The 22,315-nt window shown below is 54.7% G+C and overlaps 4 protein-coding genes across 4 annotated transcripts in view; 1 reads left to right on the plus strand and 3 right to left on the minus strand.

The window, feature by feature from the left end:
• VOLCADRAFT_98871 (uncharacterized protein) overlaps positions 1-396 on the minus strand; it is a gene marked incomplete at both ends in the record, with an annotated part of 3,640 nt that extends 3,244 nt beyond the window's left edge. The window contains one exon of the mRNA XM_002957726.1: positions 371-396. Within this exon, the coding sequence (XP_002957772.1) occupies positions 371-396 (26 nt within the window). The remainder of the gene's footprint in view (positions 1-370) is intronic.
• A 3,894-nt stretch (positions 397-4,290) lies between these two features.
• VOLCADRAFT_98872 (uncharacterized protein) lies at positions 4,291-11,795 on the minus strand (the record flags this gene model as incomplete). Its single annotated transcript, XM_002957727.1, has 11 exons — positions 4,291-4,310; positions 7,312-7,354; positions 7,605-7,664; positions 8,493-8,987; positions 9,039-9,491; positions 9,776-9,895; positions 10,159-10,438; positions 10,680-10,744; positions 11,021-11,236; positions 11,316-11,386; positions 11,459-11,795. The coding sequence occupies 11 exons, from the start codon at positions 11,793-11,795 to the stop codon at positions 4,291-4,293; spliced, it is 2,160 nt and encodes a 719-aa protein (XP_002957773.1).
• A 281-nt stretch (positions 11,796-12,076) lies between these two features.
• VOLCADRAFT_107798 (uncharacterized protein) lies at positions 12,077-16,116 on the plus strand. Its single transcript, XM_002957700.1, has 7 exons — positions 12,077-12,311; positions 12,793-12,986; positions 13,127-13,194; positions 13,728-13,814; positions 14,651-14,751; positions 15,195-15,261; positions 15,607-16,116. The coding sequence occupies exons 1-7, from the start codon at positions 12,125-12,127 to the stop codon at positions 15,773-15,775; spliced, it is 873 nt and encodes a 290-aa protein (XP_002957746.1). The 5' UTR covers positions 12,077-12,124; the 3' UTR covers positions 15,776-16,116.
• A 2,026-nt stretch (positions 16,117-18,142) lies between these two features.
• VOLCADRAFT_98874 (uncharacterized protein) overlaps positions 18,143-22,315 on the minus strand; it is a gene marked incomplete at both ends in the record, with an annotated part of 4,887 nt that continues 714 nt past the window's right edge. The window contains 6 exons of the mRNA XM_002957728.1: positions 18,143-18,208; positions 18,636-18,811; positions 20,074-20,176; positions 20,639-20,838; positions 21,077-21,206; positions 21,982-22,078. Of these exons, the coding sequence (XP_002957774.1) occupies positions 18,143-18,208; positions 18,636-18,811; positions 20,074-20,176; positions 20,639-20,838; positions 21,077-21,206; positions 21,982-22,078 (772 nt within the window). The remainder of the gene's footprint in view (positions 18,209-18,635; positions 18,812-20,073; positions 20,177-20,638; positions 20,839-21,076; positions 21,207-21,981; positions 22,079-22,315) is intronic.

A 22,315-nucleotide genomic window follows, 5' to 3' on the forward strand; every position in this document is an offset into this window, starting at 1 on the left:
GGGAGGGAGGGAGGGCGGGTGGGGGGGAGGGGAATGACGCCACGGGGACCGGAGCTGAGGGCAGGCTGAAGAGGGAAGGAGGGAAAAGGAGTTAAGATGTTAAGGGTGCCGTGTTAAGATGATGGTGGTGTTTCTACCATCAGCTAGCTCAGAACTTGGCGTGCTATTGACGAGGGCTGCGAAGGGTGAGGGGAGAAGGTTGGGAGGGGCCGCGGGTGGGGCAGAGGGGCAGGGGGCCGTGGCTGAGGGGAGGAGGAGGAGGGGGGAGGAGGAGGTTGCGGCCGATTGGGCGCAACCTGAAAATGATTCGTTCTTGGTGGCGCCTGCAGCCACTTGGTTGGCAAACATGCAAATGATATCAATCACTGACGGGTGTCCGGGAGAAGTATCGTACATTGATGTGCTTTGGGGGTGGGTCTTTTAGGGGGCTGGGAAGGTTGATGTGCCGTACGCCCAGTGCGCGATCATTACTTGCAGCAGTGTACGTTTAGCAGAAGAAGAAGAAGATAGATATGCCCAAGGATTCTCAAAGATGCTCTGATGATGAGTCGGTATGTGTGTCTTCAGGGGTCGTCAGAAACAAATCAGGTTGCAGAACAGCATATGCATGGACAGACAGACAGACAGACAAACAGATACCCAGACGGATAGATGATATAGATGGAGAGACAAAAACTAGATGGAGTAACAAGACTCCCTCCGGACTACCCGTGCCCCAATACTGGTGCCCTGGAAATCAAAGAACGGCTGATGCCAGATGTACGACAGTCAAACAGTCGATGAGAGGAGGGAAGCAGGCGAGCAGCAGGCTTGGACACACCACAAGGAGGATACCCCTTAGGTGGCCCCTTAGGGTGCCCCTTAGGTGGCCCCTTAACTGCGGCGGGAGTAGGAGGAGTGCTCGGAAGGATTGCCAGCTAGAGGGGCTTGTCTGCGTTCGTCTCTCGGTAGCCCTCGGTGGAGCTGAGCCCACCGCGGGCTCCAGCAATTCAGTGAGAGAGAACAGCAGTGGGAGCGCAGGAAGCACCATATCCGTGGTGGACAGGGGGGATATGAAAACAAGAAAGGAAGGACAGGGCCACATCACCACCACACAGGACCTGTGACTCCATTGAGATAAGCGGCAGCACATCGATGATGATTTCTAGCTTTGCTTTTGGAGCGGGTTTTGGAGTGGGCTTTTTCCTTGGCTCCCGATTGACAGTGGTGCGTCCCCCGTCTCCGTTGCCCATTCCATTTGATCGCAGTGCTCCCTTTGGCAGGTTGGGACTCTGCTGTTGGGTTTCCATTCGCTTCCGTAGCCGAGAGGTACGATGGAAGTACGACAACAGCTCCATAGAGCGGAGCAAAGACCAGAGCTGGCTTCCTAGGCGCCTGGTAACAACGCCGCAAGCATGGTTCCAATGCCTACCATGAGGCCAGCGCAGTAGATTATGATGAACAAGGTTGACAGGCAGCAAGTGTCCGCGCCGCTGCCGATTCAGTCGGCTGTCAATGGGTGACAAGGGCGCCCTGCTGTAGTGTATAGCTATCTAGATAGTCGAGCGTCAACTAGACAGCATCCATATTGCGCAAACACGTCTTGACGGGTAGCCTAGGCCAGATTTTACTTCAAGGCGCGGGTCGGCGTGAGAAGCGAGGCGGCGTTCTGAAGCTCGTATGACAAGGTGTTAGGCATGGTAGGCAGGTAGCAAATCATCCTCGCGCAAAGGCGCTGCATGCGGCCGAAACTGTCAAGGAGAATCAGTTACCTTTTAACAGTGTACGACCCAGATGAAAAAGTTTTCGTGGGCCACCTGAGACTACCCTTTACTTGCGTTTGAAACGTTGCATGGTCAATGTTCCATGGTCGATACCAACTCACTCTCTTAATGACCACGAGACTACGCCCTTGCGCTCCGAGGCATTATTGCGCAATTGTGTCGGTTCCGCTCATAAACGGGAAGGTAGCTTTGCATTATAAGCCGAATCCAAATTGGAGTAGTTTGCGATAACAGCTTTGACCCTGCCCCTCTCGACTTTCCCAGGTATACCTACATAGTGCGTAGGGCAAGGCGTTCCGGCGGGTCAGGGCTCATTCTGCGCACTCGCGCTGTTAACACCATTATCTTCCACTGCTCTGTCATTGAGCAACCCCGAGAGCAGTATCACGCATGCATTTCAGCCACCTCAGCGAACGCTATCGCAGCGACGGGTGTCGCCATGGCGCGCGCGTAGCCCATGGTGGAGTGTGCAGCACTACTACCAGGCACCTTCAACCCCATCGCATTTCCTTGTGCACAACAAAAACCAAAACAGCAACCCAAATTGCTGCGCTGGGACCTGGTGGCGGCAAAGGACCTGAGGTGCGCAAACCCCGCCCCGCGTGGGTGCGGTCCGTAGCTACTTCCGGGATGTGCTACCTGCCCTCCTGCCGGGGCGAGCCGTGAGGGGAATAAAAAAATGGCTCCGCAAACCCTCAGATTTTGCAATCAGATAGACCCAGATGCGAAATTCAAATGTGCAACGACGTCAAGGACGTCGATAGCCTGGAGTCAGAGCAGTCCTTAAACCACCAAAACAAGCGGAGAACGATAAGTCGACGAACGAAAGGCCAACGTATCAAAATAGGAAGATCAAATAACGGGAGTTCGGATTACGGATTGGGTTAATTTCCACGTATGGGGAGGACCCGAATGAGGCCGTACGAAAGATTGAAAGGTATGAGCTGGGGTAAGGGAGCCCCCCGGTGCTTTGGGGCCATTTCTGTTCATTCGGGCTGGCCGAGTGTGGGTGAGTGAGTGAGCTAGATGAGGAGTCCGAAGGGGAAATGTTCCCGAGGGGTTTGCGGGAAGGGGGATCCGAAATTTAAATCAACAACTCCTCTGGCACACACACACATCCGAGCCGCACGTAGAACAAAGGACTTCAGGGAGGTTGGGAAGTCCCGCGGCGTTTTGGCGGCCTGTCCAACCTGTCTGTCTGTCTGTCTGTCTGTCTGAACACATGTGCACTAGCGTTTTTGCTGCTCCTCGTACCTCTATTTCTCGCACTCCTCCTCCTCCTCCCGCTGCTGCTGCTGCTGCTGCTATTAACTTATTTACTTATAAGTTGCTGCCAGTGGGTAACATTAATGAACTTCCTGCCCCTATTCCGCCCGAAGTGGGAAGTGTGTGTCTGTGTGTGTGTGTGTTTCCCTTTCTTAGACACGCACCCCACCCCCCGGTCCTCTCTCTTTGGCCCCCGATTTCACTTTCATCCCCACGTCATCCCTAGGACGCTCTGAAAAAGCTCGCACAGGAAGCGGAGCGACATGCTCACCAGCTCATTGACTGTCTCACCCCCAAACAGGAGGTGAGGTGCGGGCCGTGGTCCGTGTTGTTGAGTGTGTGTGTGTGAGAGGGGAGTGGCGCCCCAAAGAATTCTCGGGCTCCGAAAGGAATGTGAGGAACTTGGCAGGGATTGAGGACTCAGCAGTCGGGTCTTACAAACAGTGACAACTCTGATGGGATGCTTTCCAGCGCCTAGGTCAGGATTCGTGATAAGGTTTTAGCGCTCCGGAAGCCGGAAGTCGAATAGGCCGCTACGGATGATGCCGCCCTGCTGAGCCCCACACCGAAGCCTCACTTGGCCGATCCTCCCCCTCAATCCCCCCAACCCCCAGTACGACTTCGCAGACGTGACTCTCATCTTCATTTCCACCTTGGCCTTCATGTGGCTTGCTGCCGGGCTGTACCGCGTCTACGTCTTTTCGTACTTTTTGGCGGCTAGTACGCCGTAATGTACGGAGATGAAGGATCAATTGAACAATCGGAGCCTCTGAAAAGGATGATGTAACTCCCAACTAACTCTCAACTGTCTGAAAGGGATGATGTAACGCCCAACAAATTCAACTGAGTTCTAATGCGTTACGTTGTTATGGGTTACGGCACCTGCGCGATGCGGGTTGGGGCAGGTAGGCCGGACGCACATAGTTTGTAAAGGCGGCAGTTGTTGGGGTAAGTTGCAAGATTAGGTTAGGTTAGGTTAGGGTTATCGTTTTTTGGATATCAGGTAGGTATCAGCCGATTATTCCCAACAGAGAAGCTGTTGCTGTTGGAGTTGTTTGCCGTTGATTTACTTGAACTAACTAACTGTGCACGTGACGGCGGCGGCGGCGGCGGTTGCGTGACAGCAGCAACCTGTTGCGGTTGGGAACCCCCTGTTGCGTTGAGGACTGACGGCTGCTGACGCGCTTTGATAGGCGGTTGGGAGACGTGGTGTTGCCGACGTTTGTGCGTAATGTGAGTAATGGTACAATGAGGCGATGAATTAGACCAACCTAAGTTCATCTTCGTGGGGGGGGGGGTGGGGGGGGGTGGGGGGTGGGGGGTGGGAACCCGGTGTGGTAATATTTGGCCCGATGAGCTGTACGCACACACACATGTGTACACACATACATACAAATGTACACATACATGCAACGGCATGCACTTGACGATGCTCTCGCCTTGGTGCCCCGCCGCCATCCTCCCCACCCGCCTCCCCCCAAAGAAACGGAAAGCCCCCCCTCTGGTGTACATGACCCTGGCTTCTGGGGGAGGGCGGAAAGGGCTCCTACAGAGGAAAAGGAAAACGGCTCCGGGGTTTGGGAAGGCGGAATGTCTAGTTCAGGCGTGCTAGGGTGGGTGACGGTTTCGAGTAAGAAGCCGCAAACTTGGGAAGGCACCTTAAGGCCAGACGGCAAGGGGGGCCTCTTACCGAATGTGGTGTGCATGGACGAGGGATGTGGCGGGAGTACACAGGGTTTTGCTTGTACACCCAATTAGCCGGCGGCACGGCCCAACCTAGCCGGGCATGCATGTGCAAACGGGGCTGGGGCCCGTTGGATGGCGCCACACACACACACCCTCTATCCCCTAACCGGTGGCATTAATGACCGGGCGTGATCTGAATGACCTCGAATGGAGTTAGTTGCTTAGTCGGTTAGTTGGTTGCTGTAGCAATAATAATAGACTAGTAGTGCTGGTTCCCGGAATTCCTACATACTGTTTTTCGGTCTGGTTTTGGCGATGGGGAAGGAGTTACCACGACATGTAAGGAGTTTGTATTTCTGTGCGAATGCTGTGGGCGGGGGTGGGCGTATATGTCGGCCACCTACCATTATCTTGGCTTCTGTTTTGCACCGCATGGGGGGGGGTTAAGGGAGACTTCACTGCGAGGGCTCCCCATTGCGGATTGCGGTGGGTGGGCGGGCGGGCGGATGGTGGCGTCCGCGTGAAGGACATTTTCTTTTTCCTGTTGTGTTCGACGGTTGGCGGTCAGTCAGTCGCTGCTGGGGGACTGTGCCACTGGTGCGGGAATTCGCGTCGTTGGATTCTTTCGTCCCCTCCTTAGGTGGGTTTGGGTTCTGCAGTTAGCACTGCTACTCAGCCAGAGCGCATTCGGCGTCTGAGCTGTTCGTGCATTGTTGGGTCATGCACCGATGATGTTCTTCGATCGGCTCTAAGAAGTGTATATCTCCCTCCAATCAAGATAGGCACTCCGGTCTAACGATCACACGTCCTTTCCTTGCGTCTGACTTCCGTCGGAAATGGAGAGACAAGAAGGGGGGGGGAGAAGCGTAGAATAAGGGTTCAAGACCGCCATCACTCACGGCGAGGAAACGTCTCTGGGTATATAGCAACACGGCTGGTATATCCGGATACATTATGCGGATCAGATGCGTACGTAGTTCACGTCGTCGTCAAGGCATGTATATCGACCGAGCCGTCCTGCGGCCCTAAGGTAGGTCCTTGCCACAATTCCCGGGGGTAGCAGAGGGCATATACACCAAGCAGCCAACGTATTCCGGTGCACATGGTCGCGCACTGCCTGTAAGACTGTATACCTTGAAGGTAGTTGTTTTGATGAAGGTTAGGTTAAGAGAGTTGTCAATCCTGGATAGGCCGCATGGATGGGCCGTACCTGACTGCATCCTGAGCGCTGGGCAGGAGGGCAAAGGAGTCTGTTGGCCAACTTTTATCCAATGCATACGCCTCCGCTGCCCAAAATATGTTTAATATTTTGGAGGGGATGCAGTGAGTTGCGACGGGCGTGAACGATAGAGGAGGGAAGCCATGTTCTCTCTTTTCCCGAAGCCAGTGTATTTGCTGCTGGCCTAAGAAGACTGCATTTCCAGCTTTCGGCCCATGCCTAGCCATCCATGCCTTGACGTTTACGGCTGGGACTAATGCACATATGAATGCTCTGTCCGATTAGTGAATGGCTGAATGGCGAGCCCCAAGTCGTACGTCCAACGTCATGCCGCTGCCAACCTGACTTCACCTCTTTACATCACTGGGTTGTCACCCACTTTTCATTTGATGAATTCCCGCGAACGCTCCTGACAACTCATCGCCATGAAACATAAAACGCCTGTCACGCCTCCCGTTGACCGCAAAAACCGACATCGCAACATTTACGGATACCGCGCTGCTCCCTCCATTTGCCCAAACAAGTGTCCTCCACACCAATTAAAAGTGCAGAATAGCCGCACAATAACCGTAGGGTATGAGTTGAAATCATTAACGTCATTAATCATCATCATCATCAACATTACATCATCTCAAAACAGAATCAATGACTACTACAACTATCTAGACGCATGACGCCTCAAATAAAACAGCTGCCCTCGAAACTCAGGCCCAGAATAAGACCCCTCCTCCCTCCATTTCAACCGTTCAACCAATCACCCGCAATCGACCAATATATTCGGACTTCTAAAGCTTACCCTGGCAAAGATAGGTACAACCTGTGCACAACTATAAGAAACGCAACTCGAGCCCGACAATGCTGGGCCCTCCTACACAACGCTGCTGTTGCTGTGGCCTTGTTTTGGGCTCAGGCAGGGGCCCTTGGGGGCCACCACCGTGCAGTATCAACCGGCAGGCCAAACCAAACCTACATCATCGCCGACGCTGCTGTCGACACAAGCGCAGCGCACACCTCAGCGCTTGCCATGTCATAAAAAAAGAGCATGTCGCGTTTGCACCACTGCCGACTCGGGAAGAAACGGACGACGACTCTCATTTGACACCAAGGATAGCCCTAGGTACACCTGGATACGTTATGGTACAGACAAGTCGCGCCGAGAACGCAAGCCACGGGCACACAGACGCGCACACACACACGCGTGTGATTATAACCCACCATCAAAGAACAAGAACAACGGCATCACCAACCATCGCAACCACCAACGACAACAACAAAAGAAAGCATCAACCATGTCCACACATCACTCAGATAAGTAGAAATGAAAAGTATTACACAGGATGCGCCAAATACGCCACAAAGCTCAACTCAATCGCTCACATTCATTGTGGCCACTTGCTCCTTGGGTCGGCGCCCAACCCACCTATGCGACGCAAATGCAGGGAGAATGGAGCGTTGCTTTCGACACATAGCTCCAATAAAAAGCATTCTACATGCCTGCATGGTCTATAACGACTATTCGGGATTGACAAATGCCTGTTCTTCTTCGATGCTCGGGCCGCGCGTACAAAATGCCGTATTGGACGAGAAACCTAATCATGGGCGCCATTGGAGATTGAAGGCATCCCACAGCACCATCCGCATTATCTACGTGACAGAGATCTCATGCTCACGAGTTTGGGGGCCTTCTTCGGTGCTCCCCCGTGCAGTCGGCGCTGCCGGGATATGCCACCCTGGGAAGGAGAGGCCACACGGCTTGATCCAAGGTCGAAGATAGCAGGTAGGACACAACGCACAGAATCCCATCAGGCACCACAAACCATATGTCGGACTTGCTCACTGTCGCCATCTGCTGAGGGCTGCGTCCCGCCATAGGGGGCCCGCTGTGCCAATATGCACCAAGGCACGGCTGCGTCTGCATTCGGGGCCCATGCTGATACGGACGACGACACTGCTTCCGCGGCCCACACCTAAACCTGTACATCATAAAAACGATTTTCTTACGATAACTGACAGCTCGAACTTCGAGCCGAAGCACACATCCCATGCCAATTTCCACAACCAACATCAGCTAAAAAAAAACCTTCAACACAAAGAAACAACGGCGCTGGCCACGCGCAGCTTTGGGTCAAAGCCTGGGGGAGCCACCTGAAGCGAAGCGGAGCGAGGAGCACATAACGAAAAAGTACCTGCAGAAAGCTGGCAAATTGGCAACAACCGTCTGCAGTTGACGCAAGTTGCGCGGATGTCAACGCACATACAGCCAACCCATTGCATAGGACAACCGTTACATCTAGTGCTGATGCCCTTGCTGTAGCTGATCAGGCGCACCCCAGACGGCAATGCTGCTGCCGCTAACATCAAAATTGCAGGCACGACGATTAAACAAATTGTTACGGCTAGTGAAACACTGGAATATAACGAGAGACGTCAGTCAAGCAGCCGTCGCCCGCACCTCCGTATCTGCCTGCATGGTCTTCCTTCTGGGTCAGTCACCAGGGGGCGGTCCATTAGTCCTTAGATAGGCAGGCCGCCGCAACTGCCGATGCCACACTCTCCACCTCAATCTGACGAGCATGAGATGGTACCGCCTCCTCCTCCTCCTCAGAAGCATCAGCACCACCCAAGTCCTCCTCAGCAGCATTCGCCGATCCCGACACGGCCGCAGTCATCACAGTAAATCCAATACTGCCATTTGCATAACAGACCGGTGCCGCCGACGCCACCGCTTCGAGGTCGCCCTCGGAATCCCTCTGATAGCCGTTGCAAGAGCCTGCTGTTCCCGCCAGCCAGTTCGCAGAGAGCTCGGCAGTTGCAGAGTTCTCCTTATTGGAATCTGGGTGAGTGTCAGCATCGACTACAGTTACGCGATCGTCGTTGTCCGCCGCCACAGCGATGGTGGGTACATCCTCTTCGACCGGCATGGGCGCGCCCGGCTGTTGCTGCCCCTCGTCATGAGCTGCCGCGGGGGCCCCGGCCCCCGGAGGCTTCTGCTCGTCAGACACTGATGCCACCATCCCGTCATGCACTACCTGCTCTTCCTCATGTACAAGGGGCTGCACCACGGATGGTGGTGCGACAGGCGCGTGGACTTGACTGTCGTTCACCTGTTGCTGCTGCAGCTCCTCCGTAGTATCCGCCTGCTGTTGTTGATCATGTTGCGCGGCAAGCATGGACTCCAAATGCTGCATGGTAGCCCCCGCCATGGCGACTTCCACGGCACAGGAAGGCGGTGCAGGGGGCCCTCCTGCCCCAGCCAGCACCGCATCAGCTGCACCGCCAGCAGCACAGACCTCCAGAAAGGTGTTGCTTTCCGCTGTTACGACTGATGATGATGGTGGCAGTGGAGACGGCAAGGCCTCTGTCGGAGTGGACGGGCTGGAGGGCCTACTTGGGGAGGGCAGTTCCACAGGGTACGTCTCCCAGATGCACACGTCGCCCTCTGCATCGCCAGAGACCAGCAGCGCCCGGCGGCCCGCTGACAGCACGCGCACCGACGCCGCGTGACCCTCCAGTGGGTTACCGACAGGGTTGAGGTCGCGGTCCCAGGCGCGAACGAGCTGTTAGCACATGTAGATCAACACAGGGCAAATAACAGTAACGCGATGCCAAGAAGGGTGGATCAGATGAGCAAAGCGTCATGTCTATCTTAAGTCTACCATATTTCTTGTTTGCAGTCCAAGTCGATGCAACAGATGCAACAGACGAGTTTCCGGAAATTGCTCCCTCAGGGAGACGGGGCCCCACAGGAAATGAGGGTCCCGTTCGCTTGATTTGAACTCCAGCAACTCAGGCTTTTAATCATGCAGTTACCCCCTACATCCCGTCCTCACATGGAACCCACCTTGTCGTCCCCGCCGGTAAACACAACTCCGTTCGAGCCAACCGCCACACAAAAGATCTTGTCGCCATTATGGGCGCCCCGCACTTCGGCAACCAGCTCCAGGGCTTCAGCGCTCCAGGCCTAATGCATCGCATGCAAGGGGCAAGGAGAACTCATCCTCTCATCGTTCGTCTGCAGGGACTAGTGCTGCCGTTTCGTGCATTAGGTATCAAAATTTCTTGTTATGCCAATCCCCTTGGCTCATTACTCCCTGACAACACGACCTCCGGAGTTGGCAGCCTGGCACCAGAATATCGCCGCCCGTGCGCTACCCTACCCTACCCTAGCTCCTCTAGCCCTGAGTCATCAATGCAATAAATACCGCTATTAACTAAACAGCGCACCTTAACGCTGCCGTCGTACGAGACAGTGAAGACTCGCCCGTTTGCAACGGTGCAGGCCGACACGCGCCCATCATGCGCCCGTTCCCGGCTAGGGCCTTCCTGAAGGTCGCCAGAGCGGGTGATGATCCACGAACGGAGCGACCCGTCCGCCCCAGCCGTAAAAACCCGCCCATCAGACGCTGCAATAGCCAGAATATCGCCCGTGAAAAGCCGCACGGCGTCGCACTCCTTCGGCGTGCGGAAGGTGGTATCCCAAAGCCGCAGGTAATTGCAGCCACAGCTGCAAACCGGAAGGCGGTTTTAGGATAAAAGGATGCTCGTAAGATGTATAGGCGTTCACAGGACTTCTATCAACGGTTCAGGTGTGGGGAGCAACTGAAATGTGCTGTCAGAGCTCTAAGCTCGCGGTTGTTTAGCGTAAATGGTAGACGCATGGAACGGGAGCACAGCCAAGTAGCTATTGTTATCCCATAACGACAGTACTATGTCCAATACAGATATGTTTGCGAGGATCAGCCTACCTGAAAAGCCATTTGCCGGTGATTGCCAACGAGCGTACCCAGCCAGTATGGCCGTCGAGCACCACCTATGCATAGCACACGCAGAGTGTAATCCACATGCATCGGGTCTGGGCTTCAGCAACTAGGATGTCACGGACACCGGCTGGAGCAACAATTTAATAACGGTTAGTTGTTGGCGGGATTCGGCTAACCAACAACCCTGTAACTGGCGCATAAAAACAGCACAAGGCTACAACCTTGTGACGTTTTCTACAGCAGTTAGGGCAACGGGTGTATTGCATTCAGATGTCTAAAAAGGAAACCCTTCACCCTCCTGCCCTACCTCCAACCTCCTGCCCTACCTTGTCAGTCACGTCTTTACTGCCCAGCATCCATGTGAGAACCTCTTTTGAAGCAGTTCCCAAATAGATGCCAGGTGGCTTGGGACGTTTGCGCAAGATCGTCCCATCCGGTAACACCTCAGGAATTTTCGCGAGCGAGAAAACTGGTGCCCCGGGTACTTTAAGACGAGTCACCTCTATGCTTTCTTCGCATGACCCATCTAAATTCTCGCTTTCCTGTGGGGTAGAACAAAATTTAATAATGGCTTCCCGCTCTGGGCGTCGATAGCTTGTTGCAAAAGAAGAAAGGGCTTACTCCTTGCGTTGAGTAAAATCTCCAAATCGCCATACCCTTGTCCAAGGATGCCGTGGCTACAAGTTTTTCGTCTGGAATAGGCACACCATGCGGGCATATCAGTACGTCTTGTCCAGTCAGCGGAGCAAGTACCTTTTCCTCACCAGGCATGTCCTGTACAACTAACGCTGCACTTGCAGCGCTGGTGTGGGCTTTCGAAAGTCGCGTCTGCAATACTGCAGGGCAGGCTGCCTCGGGAATGCAAAAGCCCTGGCCGGAAACGTCTTCAAGGAACACCGGCTCAATCGCCACTGCTGGTCGAGAGATGTTGTCTAAGGCAACTGCGCAGCATGCTAGCAAGCCCTGCTTGACACCTCGTTGCAGGCGCGCAAGGCGCCGCTGCACTGGGGTTACGGCGTACGCGGGCGTGCACGTAAGCACGCTTCGTGGCACTGGTGAACAGCGCCGCCAAGTAGGCCAAAACCCATGGCGCAGGTCCATGGCGATCCTAACCTAAGGAAAGGAGAGGTCAATTGTCTGCATCCCCTGAACTTGAGGCGCGGGACTTTTGCTACCTATTCGCGTAAAGATCAAGGCTATTAGTTCATGTTGAAAATATAAACTCAGTATGCTCTCGAACTTGCAAATCAATTTCATAAAGCGTATCGACGGCGCCGAAACCGCTTCACAACTTTATGGGAGGTTTGGGCGCCAGTTCTCTCGTTGAGGTGCAGCTTATGCGCTGCGACGGAACATGGCGATTATTAACACTATTGAGCAGTAAACTTTGTACGGCCGTATGCTTCATAAATTGCTTAAACTTTCAGGATATGACAGGACTTGATGCTTGTAAAACAAATTTTATGAATGCATCGAATTACAAGGAATGGCAGAGGTTTCAAGACTTCACCAGTGAGGGTCAGCCCGCTAAAAGGACTTGCCTCCACATTACCAGCTGCCACCGCGGCGATTATGTTGATGTCATCACCTGTTTCGGCACGGACTTTAGTATCGCAGGTCTGTTTGTGGCGTTGGAATCCATCATTTATCCCGCCATTCCGTAAGGGTCAAATGTCACTACAGTGTGCCTGGCGGTATGCCATAGGAACCATGCATGCGTCCTACCCTTCTGCGCCATCCTCTTCCTGGACCTAGAGTGGGGGGTTAACCCAGCACTACACTCCATGAGTCCCCAAAGCTGTCCGCGAGCATGCCATGGCCCCAGAGGCGTACTTCGTCCAGTTGCTCGACGCTATGCCACGCCTCAACAATGGATTACAATAGCCGCGGCACCTATCCGTTTACCTTTGCAAGCTCTGGAAGGCCGTTGAATCAGTCTTATCCCCTTTCCCACCGTCCCCGCACAATTTCACTTCGCGTGGAAAATGAAGCAGCTTTCAAACCTTGGGCCCAGTAATACATATGCCAGCATGAATGGGCCAGGCCCGATTGAACGGAGCTCCCTCTCCTCCCCTCGCCAGTGGTTCGTCTCGGGCAGCTCTGCTGAGTCCTCAAGATCAAAAGTATCTCGCCTGCTGGTCCCCCGACCCGCACGACCCCGCTGTGCGGCTCCTTTTTGAGGCATTTGCACAAGCTCAAATTACATTTAGTGACGGACACTTCATAATCGGCATCATAAAGAACAGCACAATTGATTGCGGCTACCTCTGCTGCGACCACGCAATCCTCCGTGTGGGTGCTTTGCAACCGTCTCTCCCCACACACACAAACACACTCCCCTCCGCGTCCATCAACATGGAATATTATGCTATCAGTGTACTGGGGGGAAGGCAGCTTATGTGTGTATGTTTGTGTGGTTCTGCATGCGCCAGGTGGGTCCCCCCCTGCACCTGGACGGCGAAGGTGCGGGGCGGCTGCTGCCTTGTGCACCTCGGACTAGGTAGGTGTACGGCTCTACACGGCTGGGGGGATTCGATATGTAATATGATTCTGCATCCTGATCATTATAGATAGATATCGGCAGCAAATTGATGTACAGCAATTCCTCGCTGCACATTATTGCGCTTCGTTTACGTTGCACCAAAGAAGACGCAGAAGAAGGAAACCGAACAAGTAACGCTATGACAAAAGTAAGAGCACAACCACATACATACATGAACCCCTAACAGGTCCTAACTGAAGAGCGAGGCGGTCCTGGCATGCCATCCTCAGCAACCACCACCACCATCGAACCCCCCCCCACCACCACCAGACGCAACTGCTCCGTTACTACGTTGCAGTCCAACAACTACCGGTGCCAACATATCCTAGTAACTGCCAGCTCCCAACAACTGCCATCCTGTGACAACGGAGACCGCTGGCTCCTAGCTACCTGCTTCCTCGCCTAACCACTTCCCCCAAAACCTCTGGACAAGCGGCGCCGCGTGGTACCATGCGTGCATGCTCTCCCGCCCTACCGCCCCCCTTTTCCAGCTGCGTCTCCACCGCCAACTTCATGTCCCCCTCCCAGTACCTGGCACCCTGGAGCTTCGACCCCTTGGAGCCGGCACAGGCCAAGAGGTACGTATGCACATCCGGGGATGAACTTGTTTACCCAGTTGGCCTCGCTCTCCCCTCTCACCAACACTGACCGGGGCAACCCAATCCGTGTGGCAATGGCAGTCTGAGTCGGGGTCGGGAGCACACAAGACTAACCGACTTGTGCTGTGTGCTCCCGACCCTTGCGCTGTGTTTCGGCTTCGAGCCCCGGCTCTCGCGGCCCACAGTGTAATCTAAGTCATAGATACATACATACATACATACATACATACATACATACATACATACATACTTGCGAGCTGACCAGGAACTAAGTTGAGGCGCCGTTGATCCGCTAGATTTGGTTGGATGCTGGTGGTGAGTTGCTGAACCCAACGAATGCATTCTGAAGTCGGATGGGGTGAACGGATTAGGGTGCCCCTCTAGCAGGGGAGAGCAGGGAACTGCCTCGGGAAAGGGGGCCGCTGGTGAAGCTATACCACCCTGTAACGACTTACATAGGTGGGCTTGAGGTGGAGGTGCGGCTGGTGTTGCACCCTGGCCATCCATCCTAGCCCCCGAATACCGTGCCTACCTCCCCCCTCGGGCCCTGAAAGCCATACCCGCTTGCCCGCCTTGTGGATGTCCGCTGGCCCAATCTGGGCCATCTGCGCTTTCCTGCCCTTGGCCATGGAGCGATGTCTGATGCGTGGGGCCTTCTCCCTCAGTGCCGACCCGACCCCACCCCACCCGCCCACCTAAACCCGCACGCGCCTTTGCCCTCAGCCCAGCCCAGCCCTCACCTTCCTGCCCTGCCCCGCGTGTACTCCTTCCCCTGCCCTGCCCTCTAAGCCCTCGAAATTCACCCGCCACGGCAGGCTGCTATTGGACGAGCTTCGCACACGGGGAGGAACCGTCGTACAGGAGGATGAGGCCAAGGGCTACATAGCCGCGTTGGTGCCGTACCAGTTAGCCCCAGGTAGTTCCGCCGTACGAAGTAATCGGGTGGCGTGAGCAAGCTTGCATGTGCACGATACTGCACGAGGCACGACGTGAGGGGGTAACGGGGCGGTGGGAAGGGAATCGCTCGGTGGAGACTTCTGATCGGGCTTTTGGAGGTTTCTGATTGTGAATGCAGTTATCATTGTCGTGTAGCGAACGTCATCAGGAGGATTTCAGGAGGCGGTTTCCCACTTAGGGTTGGGTTGTACCACCTTAGTGCACACACCTCGGCTACAAATCAGCCTGCATGGGAAAATGACAGCCACCACCACCATCATCATCACCATTATCATCGTTAATGCCATGACCGCAATCACAACTCAGGTACGGAAAGGTGGTTTTGAGGGAGAGGGACGACTTCCCGGGGGAGATGATTTGGGTGAGTTTGCTGCTTGGTGTCCTTCCTGCAATGCCGTACAGGTCGTCAGGACGTTGACCTATTGGAGTTCAAATTTGCGACGGGCGGCGGGGCGGCGGTGGCGTTCAGGTCTGCAATATGCCGGGGCAGCCGGGTTTTGATTGCACGGGAAGTTCAAACACGTGTGAGGATGAGGGTGGGGTTCAGACCAGGAGGGGCATCCAATATATGCTATATGCATATATGCATACATATATATACATACATACATATACATATACATACATACATATACATATATATGTATATTATATGTATATTATATGTATATATATACATATATATGTGTGTGTGTGCAGTCATGCGTGAGGCGTGTCATTTGGCTGCATGTGTAGGAGGGTTCCCAAACAGTTTGGTGTTAGGGTTGTATATGACCTTTCAGATAAACTGAAGCACTACCCTCCACACACACAGGTCCGAGGCGCACATCAACACGCCTCCCCCGCCCTTCTGTTGGACCCCCGGCTGCATATCGGGGCCGGGGAACCGGGCGCGGATGGAGCAGCTGCGGAACAGCCTGGGCTGGAGCAGCATGGAGACTGACGAGGACAAGAAGTGGGTGCAGATACTGCTGCACGACTGATGACGAGTACGTACACCATGAAGGTGATGGTAATGATAACGGAAAGGAGGACGAGGTTCGGTTTCTTTCTGGCGCTTGGCGGAAAACTAGTCTTTAGTGTTGTGTCCACACATGATATTCCTTGTTGTATCAGCAGCAGTCGATTTTCAAGTTTCTTTGTTTTCAGGATCTTCACTTGGGCGACATTTATATATCTATATGCGTGTTTGGGGGGGCCTTGCCGTGCCGGGTTGCGGCGCGGACCAAGGTCGTGTTGAGCTGTCAGGTTTAGGCGTCCAGGAAGGAGCGCACTTGTGCGCGTAAAAAGCAAATATGTATAGATATGTAAGTATACATGTATGTATTTTGAATCGAGTGGGCGGGAAGGCGGCGAAACGACACGGTGCATCTCTGTGTGTATATATGCGTGTGTGTATTGAATACATAAAGCTAGCTACGAAGACCCAACCCCGAAGGTGGTCACAATAAATCCAGGTGGAGCACCATTGGCTCCGGACTCCTCCACTACCTCTCTCACGATTACGGCACACGAGTACACAAGCACACACAAACTTCCTCTTTCTGGGCTACAGGCTCCCCCATTGCCGCCCGAACCCCCCTCGCTCCCATCACTCAAACAAGCTGGTGGACCCCCGGAAGGGGAAGGGGAGGTTCAGCCCTTCCTCCCCCCCCATCTCGCTCTCCCTCTCTCCCTTCCCCCCCCCTCTCTCTCTCCCCCTCCCATAAAAGGTTATAAGTTCTCAGCATCACGAAGAAGCGAAGGAAGCAAAGAGGCGGTGGCGGCAGGGCCCCCTGCATCTGACTGAGGCCCCGACGGCCCCCGGTGATCAGGGCGGGCGGGCATCGGCAAGCGCCGTACGGCCGCAAGCACGTGGGCAAACACAACACCACAGCCGCGCTTTGAGGAATCCCCGGGGGACCAACCAGTATAAACCCTCTCCCTTTTCATATCCACACTGCACCTCGACCCCGCCCCATCCCCGACACGCATAAGATTCCAACATACCAACCCCCTCGCCACAATGCACAGTAGGTCACATCCCCTCATAACACCACCCACATTATTAGTGTCCTTCGGGTCCTTCGGAGCCGAAAGCAGCCAGCCCTGGTTGCGGAGATCCACACACACACATACATCGCAGAGACACACCTTTTCACCGTATCCCACCCCGTAAATTCACAGGCGCATATATACACACACATATGCGCGCGCACACTATTTATTCAGGAGGAGGTCGGACGGGTCGGACTAGGAGAACTCCGAGCCTTGTTGCACTTAGCGTCAGGGCAAAACTCCCTGACTGAACTCCGGTGCTTACTTGAATAAAATAGAATCCATCCAGAAACGAATACGAGTGGTGATATGACGAAAGGGCGATGACATAAAAAGCGACTAGCCGCATCCACACACCACTCACTCACTCACTCGCGGATAACGGTGGCGGCGCATTCCCACCAGCACACAGCAATCAGCCACCATCACACCACCATCCCAAAGCATTTCAAAAGCGCCATTAGCCATTACTGTTGCCATTATCGTCATCATCACCACTGCTACTATCGCCAAAGTGGGATACAGCCGCCTTTCCAAGGTTCGTTAGGTTCGTTAGGCAGCAGCACGGAGCAGCACCACGAACAGCTCGCTTCCTCTCTCTCTCTCTTTCTCTTCTCTCCTGGGCTTTTGCCGCAAGAAAGAGAGAGAGTTTGGGGACACATACACACATACAGACGCACACACACCGCGAAAAAATTTCCCACCGCCGGACAACGCCGGTCAATTCAAACCCCCCTCGCCGCCGTTTACCCCCCTTTCCCCGAAATTCTTTCCCCGGAAACGCAACCAGGTGCAGGTGCGGGGTGGCATGCACGTCACCACGAAACACACACATGCGCATACATACACGCGTACATTCGTATAACCGATCATGATCGTAAGCGAGTGCGTGCGGGTTACCCCACCCACCCACCCACCCACCCACCCCTCTCCTCCCTGAACTCCTAGCCTGCCTTAAGCCTGTCTGTCCATCTGTCTGTCTTCCAACCTGCTAGCCACCTTGCTTGGGCCTGTCTACTTGCCTGTCTGTCTGTCTGTTATAAGAACAAGAAATCACGTTAATCGTAGGCCACCAATCAACAACAAAAAAATATATATATAGCAATATATAGCAATCCGGGACAAAATCGCGACATCGTAAACCTCCTCCTCCTCCCCTTCCTCCTTCGAGCTTCATTTGCTGGTAGTAAAGCCTCTCCCACTCCCAAAGAGCCACATAGACACACACACACACACCAGCCCCCTCCCTCGCCGCCTTGTCCTCACCCCCCCACCCACTCAACCCCCTCCCTCTTGCGCCCCTCTGCCCCCCCCTACAAGAAGCTCCTCAACAGGGACAATCCCAGCCAGCCACCCGCCCCCCCGAGAACCACCACAGCCTGCGAGCAGCACGTTCATCATGTCGTGTTGGGTCGCGGTGTGCTGCGCTGTGCTGCTGAAGAAACACATAGCGGTAATGCGGTTTCAGGTTTCAGGTTTCAGCGAACACGATTCTAGGCTACATCTAGGCGGAAGCGAAACACATGTGTTCCCATTGCAAAGATATTGGAAGAGAGATAGAGCGGTTTCGGAGGAAATAGCGGCCGGGTGCCGGAGGTGCCGGAGGTGCCGGCAACCGTTTCGATCAAAGACATGCAAGGGCGATGCAAGGGCAACATCATTCGCGGTATAGGGCTGTAAAGCAAAAGATTACTCGCGCATCCATCTCCTCCTCCCTACCCCCTATACGCACACATGGCCCCACAGACAAGTCCTGACCCCCCACCACTGCCACACAAACACACACACATACATAAACACACACACCTGTTGCGTCACAGACGACCCCAAGCTCAGTACCCCGGCGCGGAGGACCACCCAGCTGCCGTACAGTACGGCAGCCAGAATGACGATGCTGAGCAGTGTCACACCCAGCTGCAACCACCGCATGCTTGGCGGGTAGTCGTACTCATGCGCGTCCTTGAGGCTCAGCCGCGGAACACCTGTACATGTAAATATGTACATGCAGTCTTATATTTGTGTGTGTAATGTGTAATGTTACAGAGTGGGAGGCTTCTGGGCCGCTTTATCACATTGTCAGTTCTACGATTTATCATCTTATAGCACCGTCCACCACTACCACACTATACTTCGCCATACGAACTGTAAGTCCAAGGCGGCGGGTCCAGCCGTCTAGGACCCCTCCTCATCCATTCACCCGAACAACCGAAGAGACGGAGGGTTCGGCAATCTCCACCAATCCAGCGTGCGAATCTGGTCCATCAACTGCGACCTCAACTCCACATCTCAGCAGCTAGCCATAATCTCGCGCTCCCGACTAATTCGGGGGTCTCCCCAGGAATCGAACCCAGGACCTTACACCGCAAACCGCAGTAGTGTCAACCCAGACCAGATATTTGTATGTAAAGGGGGGCGTGGGTTGCTTGTGTATGTGTGTGTGTGTGTTATATATAAACATTTATATACGCAGAAGTTAAAGAAACAGCTGCTGCTGGTGGGATTTGTAGTTTGCCGACTGGGGGCTTTACGCGGGGGGAAGGGGGAGCAACGCATTTGCGGAGTATGGGTGAGATCACTGCGGAACACTGCGGCGATACTGGGAACGCACCTTACGTAGCAGATGGCAGATATTAACAGATTACCACCCGGGTTGAAGATGATGTGTGGGACAGGGCGGTCATATCTTCACCCTGCGGCCGCTACCCGGCGAGACCCTGCCTCCCGCGGTATTTCGGGGCACCCTCATCCAGTCACCCTAGTCAACTTCTCAGGGATCGCTCAGGTTCCGCACCCACCACCAGCATCCAACGGAATCTGCCGGATCGACAGCGGCCCAACTCCATTCCTGGTCGGTTCGCGAGACAACTTTATCCCAGGCCACCACCGTCCATCGACTAGGGGCACTTTACCTTCCACCATCGGAAGGATTTTCGACCGTGATAGGTCTCGATCCCGGGATCTCCCGGGGGCATTGGTGTGTGCGTTACCAGTAGTGCCTGGCCCATGTGTGTCTGTCTGTCTGTCTGTATGACTTAGATTACACTGTGGGCCGCAAGGGCCGGGGGCCGAAGCCGAACGTGAGGAGTGGACAAGAGTTAGCAGTGACGGCGTTGGCTGGTTTGAGGCTCGTACGACACCAGAGAGGTACCCAATAACGGTTTATTACGTCCCCCCCGCTTAGTGGGCAGCATCGCGTACGTCAGTGAACATCCCGTGTAGTGCACACGTACGGCACGCCACATACCCGCAATCGGCTGGTGGTACGACAGCTGCCAGCAGGCATCCCAGGTTGTTTGTATCTCGTTAAAAAAGGCGTCGAAGCTATCAAAATCTGTCGGCTTGATGACCTGTGCCCGTGCGCGTGTGCGTGTGTGTGTCGGAGTAGAGGGGTGGGGGGTGGGGTTTGTAGGGGAAAAGGGCTTGCGAACAACAGCGTGGACAAACATAGGTAGGATGACGACAACAATCATCACCATGATGTAGTTGCCTGTTGTTTTTGTTGGTGGTGTTGTTTTTGTTGGTGGTGTTGGTGGCGATAATGTTGGGTTGGCGGACAGGAGGAGGAGGTGGAAGCGAAGAGAATGATGAGAACCCGCGAGTTGTGGGTGATGAGGATAAACACCGCCGTACATTATAAAGCTACCTGCACATGGGCAGCACCTAAAGGTCGTACCGCCCGCGCCCTCACGACCCACCCTGTCGTACCGCGCCCCCTGACCACCACTGGACTCAACAACCAAAGAAAGAAGCGTGTGAGACTGTGGGCTTTCCTCATCCCTTTACCCTTATCCCCCACCCTACCCGCTCACCCCACCCCACCTCCCCCCGGCGCATACCTTGGAGTAGTTGGTGACCAGTGTCCTGCCCCACCTGGCCGAGCAGGTCTTCTCACTCATCACCTCCTCCTTGCCGCGGGTGATGACCAGCTGCACTGCCAGATGCCGGCTGAAGGCGAAGTGGAGCATGCCGCGCTTAAGGGGCAGACTGCGGGGCTTCAGACTGCGGTGGCCTGCCAGCAGCAGGGGGAGGAGGAGGAGGGGGGAAAGAGGGGGGGGAACCAGATATGCAACATGTTAAGAGTTCATGTACGTCTGTGCGTACGTCTGTGTGTACATGCTTGATTTAATTTATTGAGCCGCGTGAAGGAAACGGCGAGAACGGTACCACTTGGCGTTGCGCATCTCCTCCCCCCCTCCCACATCCCCTTTCAACAGTCCCAGCTCCTCCCTCCGCCTTCAGCTCCTCACCTTCCGGGTACACCAGTAAACCAGGGACCGTACTCTTTCTCAGAGTGGCATCCAGCCAGACGTTGAAGGCCTGAACAACCGTCGCAACAACCATAACCACCATAACCACCACGGCGTCGGATTTAAGAAGCTCAGCGGAGACAACAACAACACAGCAAACAGCAAACAACGAAACACATACACATGACAAAGACACCACATAGATGAGATGAAGTACGGAAAAGGACAGGACGATATAAGTGAGCACTTAGACAGTCACCCCCTCACTCGGTTTGAGGGAGGCAGTCTATGTGCGTGTGCGGGGCCTGCTGTCGCCGCCAGCCACGAGTGCGTGTGTGTGTATGTATGTGTGTGTGAAGTGTGAAGAGGGTTATACCCTATAAGACAAAGCAAAGGGGGGGAGGGGACAAGGAGGGCCTAAACATCCTGCATCATCAGACAAGGAAATGTATACCACCACTAGCACCACCGGGTGCGTGGCATCAATGGGCCCCAAGGACGTGGGGAAAGTAAGAGACATGGCATGACATGACCCTACGATCTGACAGCAGCAGCAGCAGCAGCAGCAGCCCCAATAACCCCTGTCTTGCCGGCGATGTTTACCGTTCACCCAAGCCCCCTGGGTGGGTGGCGCACCCACCCACCGACCACCCGCCCACCTAACGCCCCCACATCACCCCCTCCTAACTCCCCCTCCGAACCCATCCTCCCAGAGGGGGCAAGCGGATTCCCAAAATTAACAATGCCCATTCTGCGTGTCTTGTGTTGCCACCCCGCCATCCCAGCGTCCCTCTCCCCCCTTACCTCTGGCTGCTTGGGACCCCTTGCCACATGACCCTAAGTTGCTTCATGCAGCCGGGTACTCAGCAGCCCCCCCTCCTCACTTTCCCCCTCCTGTCACCCACCTCCTTGTCCGCTATATGACCTCGTTTGAATAGCACAATACCTCGCAATATGAGGACCGAGGTGCAAAACACGGGGAAGGCGAAGAACACCATCCACCTGCGGAGTTGGGGTTGGGGTTGGGGAACAACAACATCAACAACATCAACACACCGTCACCGTCGTCGCCACCTCCTCCCCCACAGGGGCGCACATATGTCCATACAAACAAACAAACATACATCAAACACACGCAGACAGGAGCCGTGCCCCTTTTCACACTCATGCGCACCTCCCTGCCCACCTCCCTACCCTCTCTCGCAATCCCCTCGCGCAACCCCACCCCCACCCGCACCC

This window comes from Volvox carteri, assembly GCF_000143455.1.
Source record: "Volvox carteri f. nagariensis unplaced genomic scaffold VOLCAscaffold_78, whole genome shotgun sequence".
NCBI classification, from domain to species: Eukaryota; Viridiplantae; Chlorophyta; class Chlorophyceae; order Chlamydomonadales; family Volvocaceae; genus Volvox; species Volvox carteri.

Bases quoted from the DNA above. Each gene is read 5' to 3' on its own strand.
- VOLCADRAFT_107798 (XM_002957700.1), top strand. From the start codon at position 12,125: ATGACAGGACTTGATGCTTGTAAAACAAATTTTATGAATGCATCGAAT. The intron at 12,312-12,792 runs GTCTGTTTGTGG...CGTCTCGGGCAG, and splicing joins CACGGACTTTAGTATCGCAG to CTCTGCTGAGTCCTCAAGAT. The intron at 13,195-13,727 runs GTAGGTGTACGG...CCCCTTTTCCAG, and splicing joins CCTTGTGCACCTCGGACTAG to CTGCGTCTCCACCGCCAACT.